This window comes from Rhinatrema bivittatum, chromosome 5 (assembly GCF_901001135.1).
Source record: "Rhinatrema bivittatum chromosome 5, aRhiBiv1.1, whole genome shotgun sequence".
Classification (NCBI taxonomy): domain Eukaryota; kingdom Metazoa; phylum Chordata; class Amphibia; order Gymnophiona; family Rhinatrematidae; genus Rhinatrema; species Rhinatrema bivittatum.
Window position 1 is genome coordinate 307,594,181 of NC_042619.1, and position 21,528 is coordinate 307,615,708.

At 46.1% G+C, this 21,528-nt stretch overlaps 1 protein-coding gene across 1 annotated transcript in view; it reads right to left on the minus strand.

Annotated features, from left to right (window-relative positions):
- Positions 1-15,803: 15,803 nt before the first annotated feature.
- The window catches only part of VAMP8 (vesicle associated membrane protein 8), a 42,331-nt gene continuing 36,606 nt past the window's right edge, over positions 15,804-21,528 (minus strand). Inside the window, exon 3 of the mRNA XM_029604278.1 lies at positions 15,804-19,603. Within this exon, the coding sequence (XP_029460138.1) occupies positions 19,460-19,603 (144 nt within the window). The 3' untranslated portion in view covers positions 15,804-19,459. The remainder of the gene's footprint in view (positions 19,604-21,528) is intronic.

Here is a 21,528-nt window from a genome sequence, read left to right on the forward strand (position 1 = left end):
TCTCTCTTCTTCTATCAACCTCCCTCCCCTTGCTCCCACATCTCCTACCCTCTCCCAGGGCCAGTTTAAGGGGCAGGGCCTGTCGGAGGCATTGCGAGCTCAATGTTGTGCAGCTGGTGTCTGCCGCGTGGGCTCAGTGCGGTTCTTGCTCTTACCGCCCCTGCTGAGAGGGGGCGCTGCAGCTCAGGTAGAAACAAGGTTGGCACAGGCTGGCAGTCCCTGCTTCCAGCTGTTCTGGGGTGGGATATGGAGCCAAGGCACTGGGGACCACTGCAGAATTTTGTACAAAATACAGAATTCTTAATATTTAAAAGAATTGGGGGACTTTTTTCAAAACTACACTTTGCTGCAACGTCTGCTGGTAATTTTACGCATGGGCTGTACCCCACTTCTCAAACAAAAAGTACAAGCATCCCTTCCCTTCGAACTATAGATACGTTTAAGGGAGACAAACCGGAAGAGTTGGGATAATGGGAATGGTAGTGAATAAAATGAAATGGTTGAAAGAGTGAGAAAAGCAGTGGAAGAAAGGCAGCTCGCAGGAGAGTGACGATGGGGAGGGGGGAGATGGAGTGGGAGGGGAGAGCTGGGAAAGTGAAGTGTCTGGGACAGAGAGAACGAGAGGGTGAGAGATGAAGGAGGGGAGTGAAGAAGGAGGGATGAGATTCAAGTGAGGACAGAGAGAGTGAAGTGATGCTTACAGAAAGGAAAGATTTAGAGCAAAGAAGAGAATACAGAGGAAAAGGAAAAATAGATGTCGGGAAGGGGAGGAAGTGATGGAGACAGGAAAGAAAGAAAAAAGGAAAGAGGAGCCTGGAAAATGACTTAGGAGAAAGCAGAAACCAATTCAAAAGAAACCGCACCTAGATAACAAAGGTAGGAAAACCCATTTCATTTTCAGTTTAGTGAGTGGAATATGCAGTGCAGTGATTTAATAACTGCATGGCTCCTGGAGCCAGCTGGATTCCCTGCAGGCTGGGATGGCTTACACTGGATCAGTGTTAAGTATTATCCAAAAATAGTCATACATGAGCTATTGAGACCACACAGGTCCCTTTTCTAGATATGAATGTCTTTGATGTGAGATCTGAAGAAGAGGCCGCTGTGGTTTCATGTACAGTATTTGTATGCTGATCCAATAAAAGGTTTTAGAGGCTGTCAAGAATCCCATGATTGGAATGTAATTTGCAGTGCTTTGTATGTTCTATAAAAAAAAAAATATTTTTGCTATATAGAGAGAGATAGTGGAGGGCTAAATAATTTGGTGAAAATAAGGCGTGCGTCACCAGCTGAAACAGAACTGGTGAGAGCCCCTTCATAAGAAACTGGTAGCGCATCACTGAGCATGCAAAAGTCAGGCCGTACAGATCATCCCCTTGCTGTTTCAGTGTCATTGATGTGGATTTCTTAAATTGGCCCTGTAAGAAAGTTCTAGAACAAGGGATTATGATATGAGATTCAGGGGGGTAAGATTGAGGAAGCAATGCCAAGAAATATTTTTTCATGGGGTAAGTGGTGGAGGCTTAGGCTGAAACAGACACAGGGGCAGATTTAAAAAAAACTACGCCCCGCGACCGGCGCAAACAAAAGTACGCCGGATTTTAATAGATACGCACGTAGTCGCGCGTATCTTTTAAAATCCGGGATCGGCACGCGCAAGGCTGCGCAAAAATCGGCAGCCTGCGCGCGCCAAGCCGCGCAGCCTGCCTCCATTCCCTCCTCCTTGGGTCAGGTTTTCGGGGGGTACGCGCGTATCCCTTTGAAAATCTGCCCCACAGAGTTTAAGAGGGCATGGGATAAGCATAGAAAGTCTTTAGTTGCAGTTGACCTGACACTCTCAAACTATTAGCCCATCTCATCCCTGTCATATTTAGCAAAAATCACAAAAAATGTTTTGCATCAGCGGACAGAATTGCTGGACTCACCAATATCAATTCAGCTTTCTGAACTACTATAGTACAGAAATGCTCTCTCAGCATTCAGACAGGTTAATCCACACCAGTGAGTTAAACATCTGTACCAGCAGGTGGAGACAAAGCAAAGTTGACATCATGGTATATACATACATATATATATATATATATATATATATATATATATATATATATACACACATACATATACATACACACACACTAGAGATGTGCATTCATTTTATACGAAATAGATAATGACAACAAAACTGTCTATTTCGTCTCTTTGGAAGCACCACAAAATGAAAAAAAGACAAAATTTTTCAAAAATTAGTATTTTGTGTTAGTGCGCACTAACTGAAAATGTCAGCAATCAGTTAAAAAGTGTCAATTGGGGGAGCAGATTGTTAGCTAGAGTTATGGTTATGCATTCCCATAGTTACTTCTTGTGTTGCCAAGGTTGCAAGGTGGTATTTGTGGGGGGGATGGCCAGTGCCTGGTAACAATTGATATAATAAATATTTAAAACCATCAAGTTTCTAGTCAGCAAATGCAAAAGCATGTAATGCAAATGCATATTTTGAATTTGCCAATCCCTTTGTATTTTAGGAAAGGGGCCCTGGCATTTTGGTACATGCATACTTTTAATTCCCCTGGTGTCTGTCTGTGTTTGAGGGTGGGGGGTGGTAACTGGTGAGAGGGGAAGTGACTGGGGTGAATGTATGGGGTTGTGGGTGGGAGAGAGTCTGGTTGGGGTGGAGACTTGTGAGAGAGAGAGGCAGCCTGGTGTGTGTGTGTGTGTGTATGTGTGTGGGGGGGATGACGTGAGAGGGGGAGTGACTGGGGTGGCTATATGAGGTGACAGGTGGGAGAGAGACGAGTGGTGAGAGGGGGTGAATGGGGTGACAGGAGCAAGATTGGTTGGGGTGGTGACTAGTGAGAGAGGCGCAGCCTGGTATGTGGGGTATGACTGGTGAGAGGGAGAGTGACTGGGATGACTGTATGGGGTGTCAGGTAGGGGAGAGAGACTGGTTGAAGTAGTGACTGGTGAGAGAAAGGCAGCCTGGCATGTGGGGTGTGACTAGCAAGAGAGAGAGTAACTGGGGTGACTGTATAGGGGTGACAGGTGAGAGACTGCTTGGGGTAGTGACTGTTGGGGTAGTGACTGCTTGGGGTAGTGACTGCTGTGTATAGGGTGGGACTAGTGAGAGAAGTGACTGGGGTGATTGTATGGGGTGACAGATTGAAGGGGTCTGAACGCTTCAACCTGACAAAGGACTTCATGTACCAGAATTCCCTGCTTCATGATGGGTTTACTTACAGTCTGCAATACAGCTGTAATTAGGACATTGAGAAACTTTCTGTCAGCACATTGCACATTTTCATTTTTTTTGGCTTCGCTGTTCTTATTCTCTGATAAGCTTTCACTGCTGTAACCTAGAATAGAACAATGGATGTATTATGTGATGGGCTGCATTACTGCAGACTCGCGAATTCCTTTCCAGAACTGCAAGTCCCAGCAGCCTCTCCTGCAGAACATGGGAGAAGTTTCACGAAAGTTCCAGGGTGTCTAGGGAGGGGGTCAGTAGCCCCTTCAGCCGGAATATGCTTGCTCAGCAATGCTTAGAACGCATGTGTAAAAGATAAGAACTGTAAAGTGCATAAGAGTCTGCTCCTGGAGGGGAGGGGCATGCAGTTGTACTGAGCCTTTGTCTTAGCTGCATCTTGCTGGCAATAAAAGTCTATCTTTACGGATCAGTTGTCTGGACCTCCTTACTGACTAAAAAGAGACGGTTACATTTGGCGAGCCTCAGCCAGGAGGTACCGGGGACGCTATTTTAGCCCCCCAGTTGGTCCAGGGGATTTTGTGGCGGAGTGATCCCCCAGACTTGCCTGGTGAGTGGCCACCGCTGAGTTCAGTGATCAGGTATCCGAGGGGGTCATTCCACGGAGATCCTCTGAGACCTTTGGGCTGGTGATCCGGGAAGAAGGCTTTCGTGACGATCGGAAGAACCCTGCAGGCGAGTATTATGGGAATGATGGGAAAAGTGAAGAATAGCTAAAAGAGTAGCAAATAACCGGTCCATCCGTGAGGGGACCGAGGGGGCTTTGATCACACCCCAAGCGGTGGTTTGGTAGGAATTGCATTCCGAAAGCCACGCGCATAAAAAGAGGAAAAAGAAGTAACGCATACGATAGTGGGAATAGGTTTCTTGTTGTGTGAAAGTGACCCTTTTGTGTCTGACGGATACGGACCCCTTACCTATCCGTCTTCCCTTCCCTCCTTTGTCTGTGACTCTATCCTAATGGGAGGGGGCGGTTCTACTCCATTAAAGGTCATGACGGAACACTATAGGGAAGTGTTCGATAGACATAAATGTACAAAGCCCGGAATGATTCAACGATGTACCCATAGGTGGCCCAGTTTGTGTGTAAACTGGCCTCCGGTAGGGACTTTCGATTTCCAAACGGCCACAAGGGTCCAGAATATAGTTATACGAGAAGGGAATCCGGGTTGCCCTGAGGATTAACCGTACATAACTGCTTGGATTGCAGTTATTGAAAATCCTCCGTCGTGGGCAAAGAAGCTAGTAGAGGGAGCCGCCCTCGTAATGGTAACTCAAGTACGCAAAATGGGGAACCGGAAGTCCCCAGTGTCTGTCTGTCTGTAAGGTACCTGTAAAAAAAAAAAAAAAAAAAAAAAAATTCTACTGTGTTTGATCTACTCTGGTGATGCAGACTATTTTTACTTAAGGAAAATTTATTAAAAGTGATTGTGAATTACTTATCTGTATATGTGTGCTGAACAACGGCAGTTAGCTGCTGCTGCTGGGAGCTTGACAGTTAACTAATTTGGCTGGGCAGAGACTGCTTCTCAGCGGGACAGTTTAACCCCTATAACATTTCTCTGGTACGTTTGGGTTTTCAAATTATTAATTAAGGATTGTAATGTATGTAACTGCTATCTGTGAATTGCAAGCACATGTACCAGGGATTTTTTTAATTGTTTTAAACCCTAATAAGAAGAGTTTTGGTTTACAGATGCTGCACAAGACTACTATACAACTAATTAATTTACAGTGTTAAGTTAAAATACTGATTTGATTGCTGAAGAATGCATTTACTGGTGTTGAAGTTTAGAACTTGATGGCAGTTAAGGGTTAACAGCAGAGATAATTACAGAAGAGAGAAAGAAAAAAAAAAAAAAAAAAAAAAGGACATTGGGCTAGCCTGGGTAATGAAGACAAAGAGAGAGAAAAATTGTTTCGTTTGTTTTAACAGAACATTATTGAAAGTTAGTTGATGGTGTGCGTATGTGAATAAAGATAGAATTGTGGTATGTTAATTAAAAGAAAGGAAGATTGTAGCTCCAAGTTTCTGCTGATTAAATTTATTCTCCAAGGTCCTTGCTAAAACTGTCTGTAATCTGACAAAGGATTGCTACTTGCAAAGAAATACCAGAACCAAGGGTCCCTTACAAATCATTTAGTGCCTTATGATGCAGGCTATTTTTAAGACATTTTATAGCAGCAAATTAATTGTTACAGTACAAAGTGGAATGGTGGTGCGTCCCACTGCGCGTCAGTACGTAGTGCGTAGGCATTCAATATGGCTGTGCGTTTCATGCTGGCATTGCTAATCAGAAGTTTTAGTTTTCTCATATCTTCTATCCCAGTGTCCTCCCTATGCTTATCTTTCTATTCTCTAATACCATGTTAATTATTGTTCTTACTTGTCTCCTATATATTATCTGTTATTTAAAAGTTACATTGGAACGCATGATAACTATGAACTCTCTTTTGCTGACGCAGTTTATTTTGAAGCTGTCTCTGGGAAATTTAGAGAAATGATTAAAAAAAAAAACACAGAGAAAACAAAGACTTAATATTAAAAATTTTGATTCAGTGGCAGGCGCAAGATAAGGATTATTGGAAGTTGTGGGCAAGAGAAGGGGCCACTATGCAAGATTAGGAACAAGAGCAAATATGAGTCGGCCCAAATGATAAAGTAGTAGCCCACACACACACACATATATATATATATTGCAATTATGTTCTTTGACCACTGGTGGGGGCTGGGCTCTGGCTATTGCCATATGTTCTTAGTGTTTGCAATGTAATTGATACAAGGCTTCCAAGGGTTTGATCATCACTCCTGCACACCTAAAGCGCCCCCCTTGGATCCTTGCCTGCAGATCCAGGTTTACTTTATTGAATTAACCCAATGCCAAACTTACAAGTAAGAAGGAAGCAATGTTTTGCAGCTTCTCAGCCTCGTCAGAACTGATTTGCCTCCAGGCGCAGGTCACCTATTCAATTTCCAGATGGACAGTGATCTTTTCATCGTATTTTGAGATGTATGGGAACAGGGATCAGGAAGAGAAGAAAAGGGCCCGTCCCTGCAACCAGGAACTTAATAATAGAAACCCGACATCCGAAAGAAGCTGCAGAAGGCCGAAGGCTTTGAGGGCATGAGCCTCAGCCAGTTAAAAGCTATAGCAGACCAGGTATGTGGAAATAGAGAAGTGGAAGAGAAAAGAGAGAAGCAAGTAGAGACATGAAGGAGAAAGTGACTGTTAGCCGCCGCTCTCGAGGACACGCGGACGGGAAGGAGCCAAGACAATGGCAGACCGCGAAGAGGAGGGGGAACAAGACCCCCCCTTTGGGAAAGAATCAGTGTGCGTACTGCAAAAATGAAGGCCATTGGAAGAGAGACTGTGAAGAATGGCAAAAGAAATACGGGAGCCCTGCAGTGAATACTAACGACAAAAATGGACCTGCACCGACACAAAGGGGCCGAGGAGGAAGGAGATCGGACAACCCCCACTGGCAGATGGCGGGGGAGGCGACAAGGAGCATACAGCCTGAAGAGACCGGGAGGGAAGAATCCCCACTGACCCTCTGGTGGAGATCCACGAGGTAACACAACAAAAATCAGGGGCCTGTTGGACTCAGAGGCCAACGATCTGTCATGACTGCACCAATCGGCCCCCCCGACGAGAGAGACTGTTTTTATAGTGGGCGCCTCAGGTCAGGTACTCACTGCCCCTCTGCAGAAAGAATGAACTATACAAGTAGGCGGGACCATGGTATCCCTTATCTGATGGAACCTGCTGTGTAAGCCTCAGACCACATTAAGATTTCAACCAACAGGGGAAGTTAAAGCCTCCTTCGGGGACCATCCAGTGATACTCATCTGTCCCCTCCAAGAAGAATGGAGATAGTCGAACGAACCATCGAACATCGATATGAAAACAACACCCCCCTCAACGAAAAACGAAGACAACTGATGGATAGCGTGCCTAAAGTATGGTCCGAGCAGAACCCGGGAGGAATAGCTATCGACGCTACCCCCATATGGATAGAGATGAAACAGAATGCACAGGTGATTAATCAACCTCAATACCCCATTCCATATATGGCCAGACAAGGAATCCAGATACACCTGCAAAGACTGTATGATTTGGGCATTCTTCGGCGAATCCGATCTGCTTGGAACACCCCTTTGTTGCCAGTAAAGAAGCCTGGATCTAATGACTATCGACCAGTACAAGACTTAAGAAAAGTGAATAGTCAAGTAGCAGATCTAGTAGCCCTCGTGCCAAATCCGTATTCAATCTTGGCTCAAGTCTCTCCTGCATCAAAGTGGTACAGTGTCATTGATCTCAAAGATGCCTTCTTCTCCGTCCCGGTGGCGGAGGAATGTCAAAAGATTGTTGCTTTCACATGGGAAAATGCAGATACTGGAGTAAAGCAGCAGTACACATGGACTCGGTTGCCTAAAGGGTTTAGGCACTCACCTACGCTGTTCGGTGAGCAACTGGCAAAAGATTTAAAGATGTATCAAGTAAAGTATGGGCCAGTCATACAATACGTGGATGACCTTCTGTTGTTTCGAGAGACGTACCTCGAATGTGCGGTATCCACTCTTCAGCTGCTAAAGATGTTGTACTCAAAAGGGTATCGTGCAAGTAAAAAGAAAGCGCAAATCTGTGAATTGGAAGTAAAGTATTTAGGCTTCCAAATACGTGGAGGAACCTGATGTCTGGGGATTTCTCGCACCAGTTCTATAAGAGATCAACCTGTACCCACTTGTAAGAAAGAGCTCCGGGCGTTCCTGGGAGCTGCAGGATACTGTAGGCTGTGGATTGCTAACTATGCAGTTATTGCCCAACCCCTATACGACAAGCTGCGGGGTAAAGAAGCAGAATCTCAACCCTTCCAGTGGGAAGGAAACGAACTGGCAAGCTTACGTCAACTAAAAGAAGCCTTAATTGAACCACCTGCCTTAGGATTGCCAGATGTGATGAAACCATTTCATCTATTCGTCGATGAAAAGAAAGGAATGGCCATTGGGGTATTGACTCAAACTCTAGAATCATAGGAACGACCTGTTGCATATCTGTCAAAAGGAATGGACAATGTTGCAAAAGGATGGCCAGGTTGTCTTCGAAGCATTGCGGCTGCATGCTTACTAATTCCAGAAGCAGTCAAATTAACTTTTGGTCAAACTCTGAATGTAACAACTCCCCACACCATTCAAGGACTGCTAGAGACCCATGGACCAAAATGAATGACTAATTCACGTCTCGTCAAGTATTAAGCCTTACTATGTGAAACACCTGAAATTCAAATACAAGACAGCAAAAACTTGAACCCGGCCACTCTTATGCCGGCACCTGAACCAGTTGCCCATGACTGTGAAGAAGTCATGACTACAATACATTCCAGTAGACCAGACCTGAGGGATCAACCCTGGCAAGGAGCTTGGACTTTATTAACTGATGGGAGCAGCCAAATCATTCATGAGATACGTTCTGCTGGATATGCTGTTGTATCCGAAGATGAAATCGTTGAGGCTCAACCTCTTCCCCCAGGAACGTCTGCACAAAAAGCTGAACTAATTGCCCTTACTCGAGCTCTGCAGTTGGCAGAAGGACAAACTGTAAATATCTATACAGACTCTAAATATGCCTTCCTTACAATTCAAGTGCATGGAGCATTATAGAGGGAAAACAATTGAACAATGCATCAGAAGTACGTGAATTACTAGACGCAGTTTGGCTACCTCGCAAGGTGGCTGTAATGCATTGCAAAGCACACACCAGGAAATCAAACCCTATTGTCAAGGAAATCAGAGAGCAGATGAAGCAGCAAAAAGGGGCAACTCGGGAACCCTTCCAAGCAGTATTAATTGCATCGAATCATCAGGCTTCAGGCAGTCCTGGAGCTCATCACCAACGACTGCTTTCGCTCTTAAACTCTGGGCAAAACAAAATACCAAAATTATGACTGCAGTGTACCAGAATAGATTGGTTTTAGATTACCCTCTGGCCCAGGAAGGAGGGTTTGTGGAACATTTAACCTCTCCAATTGTTGTTTACAGGTAGATGACCAAAACAAGGTTATCCAAGACATCACTGATCGCATGGTCAAGATGGCACACGTCCCTGTCCAGCAATGGAATAGTGCTTGGGACTGGACCAATGGATTCCGTGGTTGGTTTTCCATGATCGGTGGATTTAAGAGCTTGTTTGTTATCCCAGCCAGTTTAATTCTGTTTTGTTTTTTTAGGACCCTGAATTATTCCTTTCTTGCTCAAACCGCCTTCGTCGAGTGATGAAGGACATTGCTGAACGCAAAACAGCCACGCAGCTTCTGTCACTGTACATTAACCATCCTCATGTTTTATCCTGGGCCATCTTCCCATACATGACAAGTTCGGGCTACAAAGGGGGGTGGAGCCATTAGGGCCCATCCGTCTCAAACCCGTGAAGAAACCATCGGACTGTTTGGGAAATTAGGGCCCCCTGAGAACTCAAATTGCTAATTTTTCTTGTTTCTGTTTCTTTCAGCTCCACAGTTGCGTTGTGATGGTGTGATACTTTTCATAAATAATGATAAGTATCAAAGGGGGGAATGAAGGGGTCTGAACGCTTCAACCTGACAAAGGACTTCATGTACCAGAATTCCCTGCTTCATGATGGGTTTACTTACAGTCTGCAATACAGCTGTAATTAGGACATTGAGAAACTTTCTGTCAGCACATTGCACATTTTCATTTTTTTTGGCTTCGCTGTTCTTATTCTCTGATAAGCTTTCACTGCTGTAACCTAGAATAGAACAATGGATGTATTATGTGATGGGCTGCATTACTGCAGACTCGCGAATTCCTTTCCAGAACTGCAAGTCCCAGCAGCCTCTCCTGCAGAACATGGGAGAAGTTTCACGAAAGTTCCAGGGTGTCTAGGGAGGGGGTCAGTAGCCCCTTCAGCCGGAATATGCTTGCTCAGCAATGCTTAGAACGCATGTGTAAAAGATAAGAACTGTAAAGTGCATAAGAGTCTGCTCCTGGAGGGGAGGGGCATGCAGTTGTACTGAGCCTTTGTCTTAGCTGCATCTTGCTGGCAATAAAAGTCTATCTTTACGGATCAGTTGTCTGGACCTCCTTACTGACTAAAAAGAGACGGTTACAAGATTACCCTCCACACACACCAGGCTGCATCTCTCTCTCCAGTCATCACCCCAACCAGACTCTCTCCCACCTGTCACCCCATACATTCACCCCAGTCACTTCCCCTCTCACCAGTCATCCCCCCACCACCACCCAAACATTCAGACTCACACCAGGGGAATTCAAAGCAGGCATATCCCAAAATGCCAGGGCCCCTTTCCTAAAATACAAAAGGACTGGTGAATTCTAAATATGCATGTGCATTGCATGCTTTTGCCGACTAGAACTTGATGCTATAAAATGACATCCCTTGTTTGTTTTCCCTTCTTACCCCCACAAACACCACCTTGCAATCATAGCAACACAAACAAATACCGGTAACTAAGGAGGCAGCCAATGGAATGCAGAGCCACAACTCTAGCTAACAAGTTCCTCCCAAATTGACACTTTTTAACTGATTGGTAACATTTTCAGTTAGTGCGCACTAACTCGAAAGTAGGAAAACACAAAATAAATACCTCCTGAACCATTTTAAAAACAAAATCTAACAGATTACAATGACACGAAACAAAAATTGCACATCCCTAAAATTATATACCCCTGCACTGACATCAGCCCGCCAGTATTCTCTGTCTCCAGCAGATGGTGGATGTTCATCTCCCTACACGGAGATTGTTTCTTTAAAAAACAAAAAGAGAAAGAAGAAGAAGGAGATTATTTACGCACCACTGCTAGAGTTGATACCTCATGATCCCCCCCTCAGTCAAGTGCCTTGGTCCAGTAGCTGGTTTTCCGGCATGGACTTAGCTGCCAGGAGAGAACAGCGGAAAGGCTAACGGGTGCAGGAAGCCGAGCGCGGCAGTGACAGCAGATGCCATCTCCCCCTGCAGCTAGACACCAACTCTGTACTGGGCCGGGACAGGCCGAGTTCAAGTAAGGATTTAAAAAAAAGAGTAGAAGGAAATGAGAGAGAAATAAGGTTAGGGATTTCTTTCACCCTCTCTTCTATTCTGGTCTCCGAGCCTCAGCGAGCCAATCCGACATTTGCCTCTGCCTCCGTGAGGGGTGTGGGGAGTCGTGGCAGTTTCGGCGGGTTGAGCGGCCTTTTGGGCTAGGCCTTGCTCTCAGGCCGAGTTGCCACGTGGTGGGCTGCGGTGGCATTCGCTCACTTTTTTCTGCACAGGTCTGCTGTGAAATAGTGCCTGACATTGATTCGTGCCTGCAAGTCCAGGCTGGGCATCCGTCTGGGCCGGGTGGTTGAGAGTACATGTTTTGAGCATCCATAGGACATGCATAAACATGTAAACATCCCATACTTGGGCGTTCTAGGCTTGGGTGTGCCATACTTGAATATTCCATGCTTGGACATCCTAAATTTGGGTGTACTGTACAGGTTCGCCATGTATAGATGCACAGTTGGACGCATAAATGTCAGTCGCTTGTGGTAGGCGTGTTGCTAGTGGCTGCCATAGATGTAATTATGCCATATATTGCTGCCATATATACTGCTGGTATATATGCGATTTACACTGTTCCATTACAGCCTGGGGTTCCCTCTAAGCTTGTTAGCGCTGTTCAGAGCTCAGGGAGAGTGGTCTCCCACTTGTTTTTGCTGAGCCCGGCCCTTCCCAGCAAGATGCGGGAATGGGTCCAGAAGGGGATCTGTCAGAGTTTTTGCTTAGTTTTGAGGCCCCTTAACTGGATTTCAGCAGGGGAGGGCAACTCAGTGGGCACCAGTCCAACAGCCCCTGGTTTTGGATTGCAGCCTTCCGCCCTTCTTTGGGTGAAATTGTTTCAAAGGCGGCAGTCCTTTATACAGGTATGTTCGGTGGAGCCAGCCAACCTAAAACAATAAACACTTTAGGATCCAGGCTGTGGAATTGTGCAACTCTGGTGCTGCAGGTAAATGGAGTACCCCTCAGCCTGCTGCGGATCACTGAGGGGGACCCAGGTGGCACCGATGACGAAAGAGATCCTTACAGAGCGTTCTGTCATAGAGAGAAGTTGCCGGCTCTCCTCACCCGGACACAGAAGATATTGGGAGAGTGTTGGGTGTCTATTCCATTTCTGAGCCAAAGAAGTTACTTCCTCATTATGGATGCTATTCAAGGCTTGATGATCTTGGATGAGACACTCCGGAAGCTCATTTTAAAGGGGGACAAGACTTAAGGCTGTAGCCCCTGGATCCTGCGGCAAGAGAGAGAGAGCAGTTGTGTTTTCTAAAATGGGAATGTGCTTGTGTGTTTTGTCACCAAGCGGAGGATCATTCCTGTGGAAGGGGGAGCAGCCTTGATGGATGCAGATAGCCTCTTGCTGCTCCCTGGTGACTCGCTCTTGTCTGTTTCGATCTCAGGAAGTTGATGAGTCTGATTTGAATACCAGGACAGTGATGGCACAGGCCACCGCCGTTTTGGGGGGATGCAGGCTGAACCTGGTTCAGACCTCTGCCAGAGGAACGGCTTCAGGGATAGCAGCCAGGCAGTAACTGTAGCTGAGCCATTCCGCAGATACAAATTTCAAAGTTTAATCTTATGGAATTGCCCCTTAAAAAGATCACTCTTGTTTGGGAAGGAGTTAAGAAAAAGAAGGAAAGAAAAACCAAAGAAAGATGGCCAATAAATGAGTCCTGGCTCCTCGGGGGGGGGGGGGGGGGGGGGGGCAGCTTCTCAGAGGATGGCCCCTGAGTAGGGCTCAGTCCTTTTGCCCGGGCAGCCATGTGGGGCACAGGCTTGGGTAGAGGTGCCTCCCGACCCCCTTAGCGAAGGTTTGTGACCCATATCACAGAGCAGGAGATAAGGAGTCGTCTATCTTCTTTTAATCTGAAGGGGTCAAGTTCACGTCAGACCAGTGGGTTCTGCAGTGATAAAGGAAGGATATGCTCTACAGCTTTCTCTGCATCGCTAGGGACGTTTCATGGCGTATCTCTGCATCTCTCCGCGGAAGAGGCAGGAGGTGGAGTTTATGTTGTCAAGGCATCTGAACTGACTGCCCTGATTCCAGTACCCAAGCCACAGAAAGATATGGGTTGTTATTCTATTTATTTTATTATTTCCAAGAAATAAAAGGTTCCTCTTGCCTCATCCTGGACCAAAAAAGGGGGGGGGGGGGGGGGGGTGTCAATCATCATTGGGGAGTGACTCAGTTCTGTATGGAAACCTTAAGCTCGGTGATAGCGACGACAATACAATCAGGACCTGCTACATTTCTGGATCTGTCAGAGGCATAATCTATATATGCCCATTCAGCTGGGGCATCAGGGTTTTTCCGCAGTTTGCATTAATCAGTTTTGAGCGCTACCTTTCAGTCTAGTCACCGCACTTAGAATCTGTGCCAAGGTCAGGTTGGTGATAGCAGCAGCAGGGTTGAGAGAGGATGGCATTCTGATTCTCCCGTACCTAAGCTTGGTCAATTCGGGCCAAGACACTGGAAGAGAATCTTCAGGCCTCGTGTAAGGTGACCTCCTGGCCCTCTGTGCTGACAGAATCCACACAGCAGGTGACTGCGTGGCAGGGAGCACATTCACTAATAACTTAGGAGGCTCACCTAAAGCTGGGTCTGTTTCTGCCTATGCAGAGAACCCAGGCAGCCAAGTGTTCATATAACAGCTACCCTACAGCACATTATACAAAGGCCGTGCTTGGGATCTTTATTTACAGTTTGTATTGTTCCTGGGAATTTCAATGGTACAGCAGCAACAAAACAAAGTCAGTGGTAAAATTACTTTTTCCCCCTCCAACAGGAGAAAATTCAATGGAAAAATCTTTTTTTTTTTTTTTTGTTACAACATTGAAATTCTCAGGAAAATAAAAACTGAAAACAAAGATTTCTAGGCATTGGAGAGTGTTGGTGGGGGATCTTGTCTGCTCTACTACCCAAGGTCTTGGAAGACAAAATGCCTCGACAGGATAAGGAGAAATCTTGCAGGTGTTGCACTCTGTGGTTGGCAGCATGGCCGATGCATCCATTAGGAAAACTAGGTATTTTATTTATTTGTAATTTGAAGTTTATTGAATATCAACAAAAACATACAACTGAAATGTTTTTAGGTAGTTTAGAGTGCCAAAACTTTAAGGTTGACAAAAATCAAACCACCATAAGGCTCAGGACCACTCAGCCCATCCCAGCAATGGCTGCAGAAGAGGCGGCCCTGGGCAGGGCTACTAGCAAAACTCATTCAGAGTCAGTGACTGAATACAGGAGGAGGCCTGGAGCTGCCACATTAGGAGGAGGGAGAGAGAAAAAGGAATGCCAGAAAGTATGGAGGAGAGAAAGATTACTGGATGGATGGTAGAATGGAGAGTGTGTGCTGGGAAGGTGGTGGCGTGGTAAGTATGCGTGCGCTGAGGTGGAGAGAGAAGGTGCTGAGTGGGTGACGGATGGACATAAGTGCTGGGCAGGTGGCAGGGTGGAGAGAGAGAGAGAAGGTGTTGGCACTGTAGAAAGAGGGCAAAGACACTGGGGTGATCCTGGTATGCTAGGCATGGAGTAGAGGGACGAGAGAGATGAGAATGCTGTAGGGGGAAGAAGGAGACAAGAAATTCAGGGAAAAAGGAAAGAAAAGAGATGCTGGGCACTATGGCTAGAAGCAAAGAGAGGACGCCGCCGTGTCAGAGCCAGTAACCGAAGGGAGAGATGTGTTGGAGCTGCTGGCAGTAAGTCCAGGAGGGGCTCACACAATAGCCAGGTCTGGCTGGCAAGCTGTGACAACAGAATTAATCAGCAGCTGGGTCGGCCTGGCAGGCTGCAAGTACATGAATAAGTAGATAAAACAACAATAACTAATGCAGGCACTTAGCCCGCCAGGCAGAGCTGGCTCCATACGTGCTCCTCGTGTTGTGAGCTGACCAGAGCCACTGTAATCTGGAGCATCACCAGAACCTGGGAAATGACTCTCTCTCCTCTGTAGTTGGTAACTTTTGTCTTTTACCGGTTTGTGCATTTCTTTGGCTACACATGCACACAGTGTCAGCCCAGTACAGTTTCTTGAATCCGAATAGCTGAAGATGCTCAGCAGGAGAACAGTGCAGGAATTACATTCTGTAACTGGTATGGGGTGCGGAGGGTGGCGAGGCAGCCTTGGGAAGGGCCACAGGAACCTGAGAGGGCAACTGTGCAGGTAAACAGCCACGGTGGGCTTGATGGCCGTTTGGATTTTTTGTGGGACCCTGTGATTAGACATGGGAGGGGAGCGATTCCGGGTTTGAACTTCTAAGGATCATACATGCCCAGCTCGCTAGGAGGGTGGGGTACACAGGAGGAAGGTAAGACGTGATCGCCTATGGACAGTCACAGGCTTCGACTGGCAGTTAGGATGGATCCTTGAAGTGCAGACAAAAATAACTGGGCAGATGGTCTGATTGGTCTTCTTCTCCCGACCTAAGTTGGTTTAAATAGACCATGTTGTCTGACCTTTGAAATAAACACATCAGGGTCATGTTATTGCTTAAAATACATCACTTTAATGTGCAACAGCTTCTAATTACAGGACTTGTGGCGAACAGAGGAGATTCCCGGTGCTGGTGAAGGGAACATGGCACCAAGCAGGGGCAATCCAGCCGCCTCTTGAAAGGGCAAAAAGGTGAAGAGCGTCCATTCTCTGGGATCCTGCACCATCTCCCCATGCACTTGGGCATGACTGTGCCACCTCAGCACCTGGATCTAAGTCTGCCACAGCCAAAAGTTGGTCAAGCTAGAACCAACCATTTACACAACTTTGTACAAGATGATTCACTTCGTTATAACGTTTCTTCCTCAAACAGCTTACAATCTTAGGTACGAGTACACACAGGTTAAATAACTCATTAAAGATTACAGGCGCCGAGACAGGTAGGGGAGTTGAGATGGGCTCTTCCCCCCCCGCCAACCCCTGCATACACCAGGCCACACATAGAATAGGGATTCAGTTTTGGACGCCCCGTCGGCAAAATGTTCCCACAGACATGAGAAAAGGTGCAAAGAAGTGCCAACTAGCTAAGCAGAAAGATAATGCAAACTGGGGCCCTCGTTTTTCTGAAAAGGTGATTTAATTAAACTATATAAATATATATATTAAGTGGCCCCTGCATGACTGTTCGTATTGCTTGAGCAGTCTCGAGGTTTAAAAAGGATATACATTTCACCAGCTTTAGAGGAGAGGATGCTTCAGTCCCAGAGCAGTAAAATCATGGCACATTTTTTCACTAGAGACCATCACATACAGAACAAGCAATAACTTGGACAGTAGACTGGTCAGGTATTTCAGTTGTCAGATAGAGAGGGCGGAGGAAGAGGAGACGGGCCCACCTCCAAGATTTCTCCAGGAGCCGAAGTGCCTAGGGGAGGCGGTACAGTCTCTGGCTGTGAACGGCTTCACAAGACAGCCTGGGGTACCAAGCCCACGCTTCATACCTATAGGTCGTGTCTGTCCACCATATGAAGACAAAAACCCTATACAAACATCTTTAAGTGAAACAGAATTCCCCCCTCCTCAAAATAACCAACAGGTTCATTACATAAGGCAGCTTTTGCCCCTAAGAAGAATTAAGTTAGACATCATCTACTGCGTGTCTTGTTGACATGCTACAAATATTTTGTCCTTCATTTCCTCATATGCAAAATTTTTTGGTATCATTAACCATGGATAAGGTAGGTCAGCAAAGCTGCACACACTCCATACTAAATCATAACAGAGAACAAAACACTGCCTGTTCTTGTGGCTCCCTCCAATCACAATGGGAGTGTTTCCTACATCCCAAGGGGCACAGGGCCTTGGATTACCTACGCCAAGTAAAAAAAAAAAAAAAGTCCCCCCCCCCCTCCAAACAATCCCACCCCTGAAAGTCAATGGGGGTGGTGTCACGGCCGGAGACTTCCTTTCAGATATTCACAGGATTACAGGCAGAGGGAGGTTACTACCATTGAAGTCTATGGGAAGAGCAGACTGGTGCCGACAGGGTTATTTGAAAGATACTGGGGGGCGTGGTCACCCCTCTCCCCCCACTCATTTCCTTCAGTCAAGAAACTAAACTTCTTTGATTGGTGAGTATTAAAAATCAGTTATGTATATTAAAATGTGGTCACAAGCTAGGCCCAGGACCCAGCCCATCAGCGCTGGCTGTTTGACCTCTTTGCCTCTGCTACTATTGGTCAGGAGAAGTCATGATGCTGAATGAATGATGCACCTGTGGAAAAACCCTGTACAAGCAGCAGACCGGTATCTACATAGTTCAGGCTCAGAGGGCAGGCAGAGATGTTAGCCACTAGGAGCACACCATGGGCTGAACATCCCAGACCTCTTAGTCCGATCCTAGGGCCTCAGCCCAATGGACCGTTCCACTGCCCGGTAAAATGGGGGAGGGGAAGAGAGACCATAGGCTTGAGAAGTGGAGGAGGGGCTGGATATCCAAGAGAGTAGCTGTAAGCACCAAAAGATCCCTACAATCATCTTATTGCAATCCTTAAATAAACACCAAGGCTGGGCGTGTCTTCCATGCTGAGAGTGAAGCAACTGTGAAAGCCAAAGGGCAAGATGGGAGATTTAGTTCAGTGACTCGATAAAAGCATTGGGGTTGAGCACTACAGCTGCATCCATCCCCATATGAACCTCCTGGCTGTACTGGTTGTTGGGGATGAGGGGGAAGTCAGACAGACATATGCTTGTGGTGCCTTACACCTAGTGTGTCCCATGAAGTAGAAAGCCATTTTAGACATGGGCTTTGCATCCTCGCTTCCCTCCTAGCATCTGGCACGTATCTAGGACCAGGCCGCCAAGTGGTTCTCTGCTTCACCAACGCAGGTGCTTGGGTTATGAATTCTACTTCAGGTAGTGCTTGCTGTAGAGAAGTTCCCATAAGCCCCCTCACGCAGGAGGCTGCAGACTTGCAGCAGGCACCACTAGAACTACCCAAAAGAGGCTGTGGCCTGGTGGTAGGGAACATCTCAGATGCTATGGGAGGGCAAATGATCCTACAGGAGAAACCGCTGCTGGGACAGGAGCAGCATGGAAGGGTGCGGCCCTCCACCAGCATGAGCACCTTAACTACATGGCCAATAGCAACTGGGGATAGGGCTAGAAAGCACCTTTGGCCCCATCTGCCACACACACACACAAAAAGATCACCAGTATAAATATTTGATGCCCAAAGTTCTAGATTAGTCTACGCGAACCTGTCCTATTGAGTCCCCAAAACTTTTTGCCACTGCTTATTCCCTGTGTGATTGTTGATCGCTGCTGAACATGAATCAGTACTTGCCCACAGTGAAAATAAGGCCTAGGCACTGAGATGCAGCGCAGCTCCCACCCCTCATTTTTGGGGGTACAGTAGGCGGTGTGCTGCAGTATATTACACACGGCCCTGTATATAACATCCGGGGGGGGGGGGAGCAGCAAGAAGCCCTCTTCTAAGTTCAAAATCTGCTTGGGTGCAAAGGGGATTCTGCACACACTCCTCACGTGGCTGGTCAACCGGTCATCTTGAAGCTAAGAGAGAGAGATGCCCCTTTTAAATAAAATAGTATGGAGAAATGAGCCCTAGTGACCCCCCATAGCCAGTCACCTTTGCAGGATGTGCAGAAGGTATATGCATGAGATATATAGTTTCGCTCATGCATATTCACGCTGGTGGGAATATCAAGGACAGGTTTTGAAAGCTCTACCTAGATCAAGCGATCTTCTCTCCCCTCACCCCCCACGCACAGTATTCTAACTTTGATTTTGCCACTCAACCCATCTCTTCTCAGTCCTACATTTCTGTGTCTCGTCACGAGACAGCGGAACTCCAAAATTCCAGAGAGCTTTATCACACGCATTACAACACATCAAAATGGGACTGACCGATGCCCAGCGCCTAGAATCTCACTTCAGAAGCAGCCGAAAAGGCAAATAGGCCTTGACCTGCATCCAAAAGTAGATAGGACAGAACCAGCAGTTCTGGCAGCAGCTTTGTGAGGGGCTAGGGGGAAGCAGGGAGGGGAGGGGGAAGGCAGGCAAAGGGAGACGTCAACCCTACCAAACTCCATGTTCAAGCCTTAGAGCGGGGAAGGGTTTAGGACCTTGAACACATGGAGTTTGGCAGGACATGGGAGGGAGCCCCAAGACAAGAGAGAGAGTCCATTTAGGTAGGGATGACTCCTGTGGCGAAGAGCACAATGAAGAGGATGATGATGCCGACGACAACACAGATAATGGCTATCATTTTCACGTTCTTCCACCAGTACTTGCGCGCCACCTTCTGCGAGGTTGTCTTAAAGTGTTCCGACTGCAGGAGAGAGAGAGAGAGAGAGAAGGGAGGAAGAGAGCGGGAGAAGTGGAGGAATACAGATAATAGATGGGGTTGGAGGGTCAACAGAGCACATAGTACAGTGAGACATAGATAAAGCACAGACAGAAGAAGATAATGATATAAGAGGGGAAAGGAAGAGAGAAAGCAATTAATTAACAATCTGATCTCAAATTCATCTCTATCAATTACAACAAAAAAATTCTTCAAAATTCCTACTTTCTGATTTATTAAGGTGCAGGTCCCTGCTGCATGGCATAAGAAGCTGTGCCCTAAAGTGATCTAAGCTACAGGTTGTTGTAATTTTGGGCGCCATGTCTGCAGTATGGGTATTGGGCTCCCACAGCAGAGCATTCACCCCCCAAGTTAATTACTGAGGAGTGGAAGGCCCTACTGATGCGACGGTATATAAAAAAAAGCCAATAAACTAGAAACATTGCAGAAACACAGTCAGAGCTTTGGCTGCCATCAGATCATGCCCACAAGGCTGGCAAGATGGCATCAGCATGGGCACTGGAAGCAGCCACCAAGAGAGCAGTCAGACAAATCACATGCTTACAGAGGGACTTTAGCCCTGACGACATAAAACTTTGGCAGGCTCTAGTTTCCAAGCTGCAGCTTACAGATTAGAGATAGCAGAGGTTAAAGAGTCAGAGAAGGGAGCAGTTCTGCCAGCTCTGGATATAAAAAACACGTTTAACAAGCCAAGAATGACTTTTGCACCATGATCAGCCTAAGGAAAAACATTTTTAGGGCTGTGGCCGGTCATTCATTAGCAAGGCCAGCACCTTGTTTTAGATTTTGAAAAAAAAGGGATCAAAGAGTGATGTTTGTCTGTTGAAAGAGGTGCTCTCGCAGGGTTCATATTTAGAGCGGTTTAGGGTGCAACCCCCTCATGTTCCTTTTAAAATATGGCCCAGAGTTTGAGTGCTGGTGATTTTGCTGTACTCCTTGGCATCAGAAGCCAGTGCAGATGTCAATGAATATATGTGAGATATATTTACATATTCAGTCTCCAGTGTATGCAAATCTACCCAATGCATATTCATTGGGAGCACTATTTTACCTGCTTGGATGGTTTTTGAATAATCTAACAACGATTGAGTCAAACAGGATAAAAGCTGTACAAGAAACAAAATGCAAATCTTTATGGATAGAAATTCCCAGGTGAAAAAGGGAATAAAATAGCAGTGGGAGGTGTACTACTGTCTACCTAGCCAGAACAAACTAATGGACAATGAAATGCTAAAAAATTAGGGAAGCTAACAAAATCAGCAGCACAGTAATAATGGGTGATTTCAGTTACCCCAGTATTGACTGGGTGAATCTTACTTCAGGGCATGCTAGAAAAGTAAAGTTCCTAGATGAAATAAAAGACTGATTCATGGAGCAGTTGGTACAAGAACCAACAAGAGGGAAAACTATTTTAGACCTGGTCCTGTGGAACACAGGATTTGGTGTGAGAGGTAACAGTACTGGGGGCCACTTGGCAAAAGTGATCACAACATGATCAAATTTGACTTAACTGGAGCAAGGACACTGAAAATATTTATGGTGACAGCATTTAACTTTCAAAACATTAACTATGATAAAATGAGGAAAATGGCTAGGAAAACCTGAAATAAAGCAGCTGCACTGGTTAAGAGAGTTTATATCAGGCATGGATGCTGTTTAAAAATACCATATTGGAAGCCCAGAGCAGATGTATTCAAAAGTGAAGATTCAGCAGAACTGAATCAAATCTCAGTGCACCTAGAAGATTTAAATAAGGCAAATTGACAAATTAGCAAATCACCTGGACTAGATGCATACATCCCAAAGTGCTGAAAAATGGAACTGGTATGTGATATTAATAATTTGTAAACTATCATTAAAATTGGTACCTGGAGAGTTGCTAATGTAAC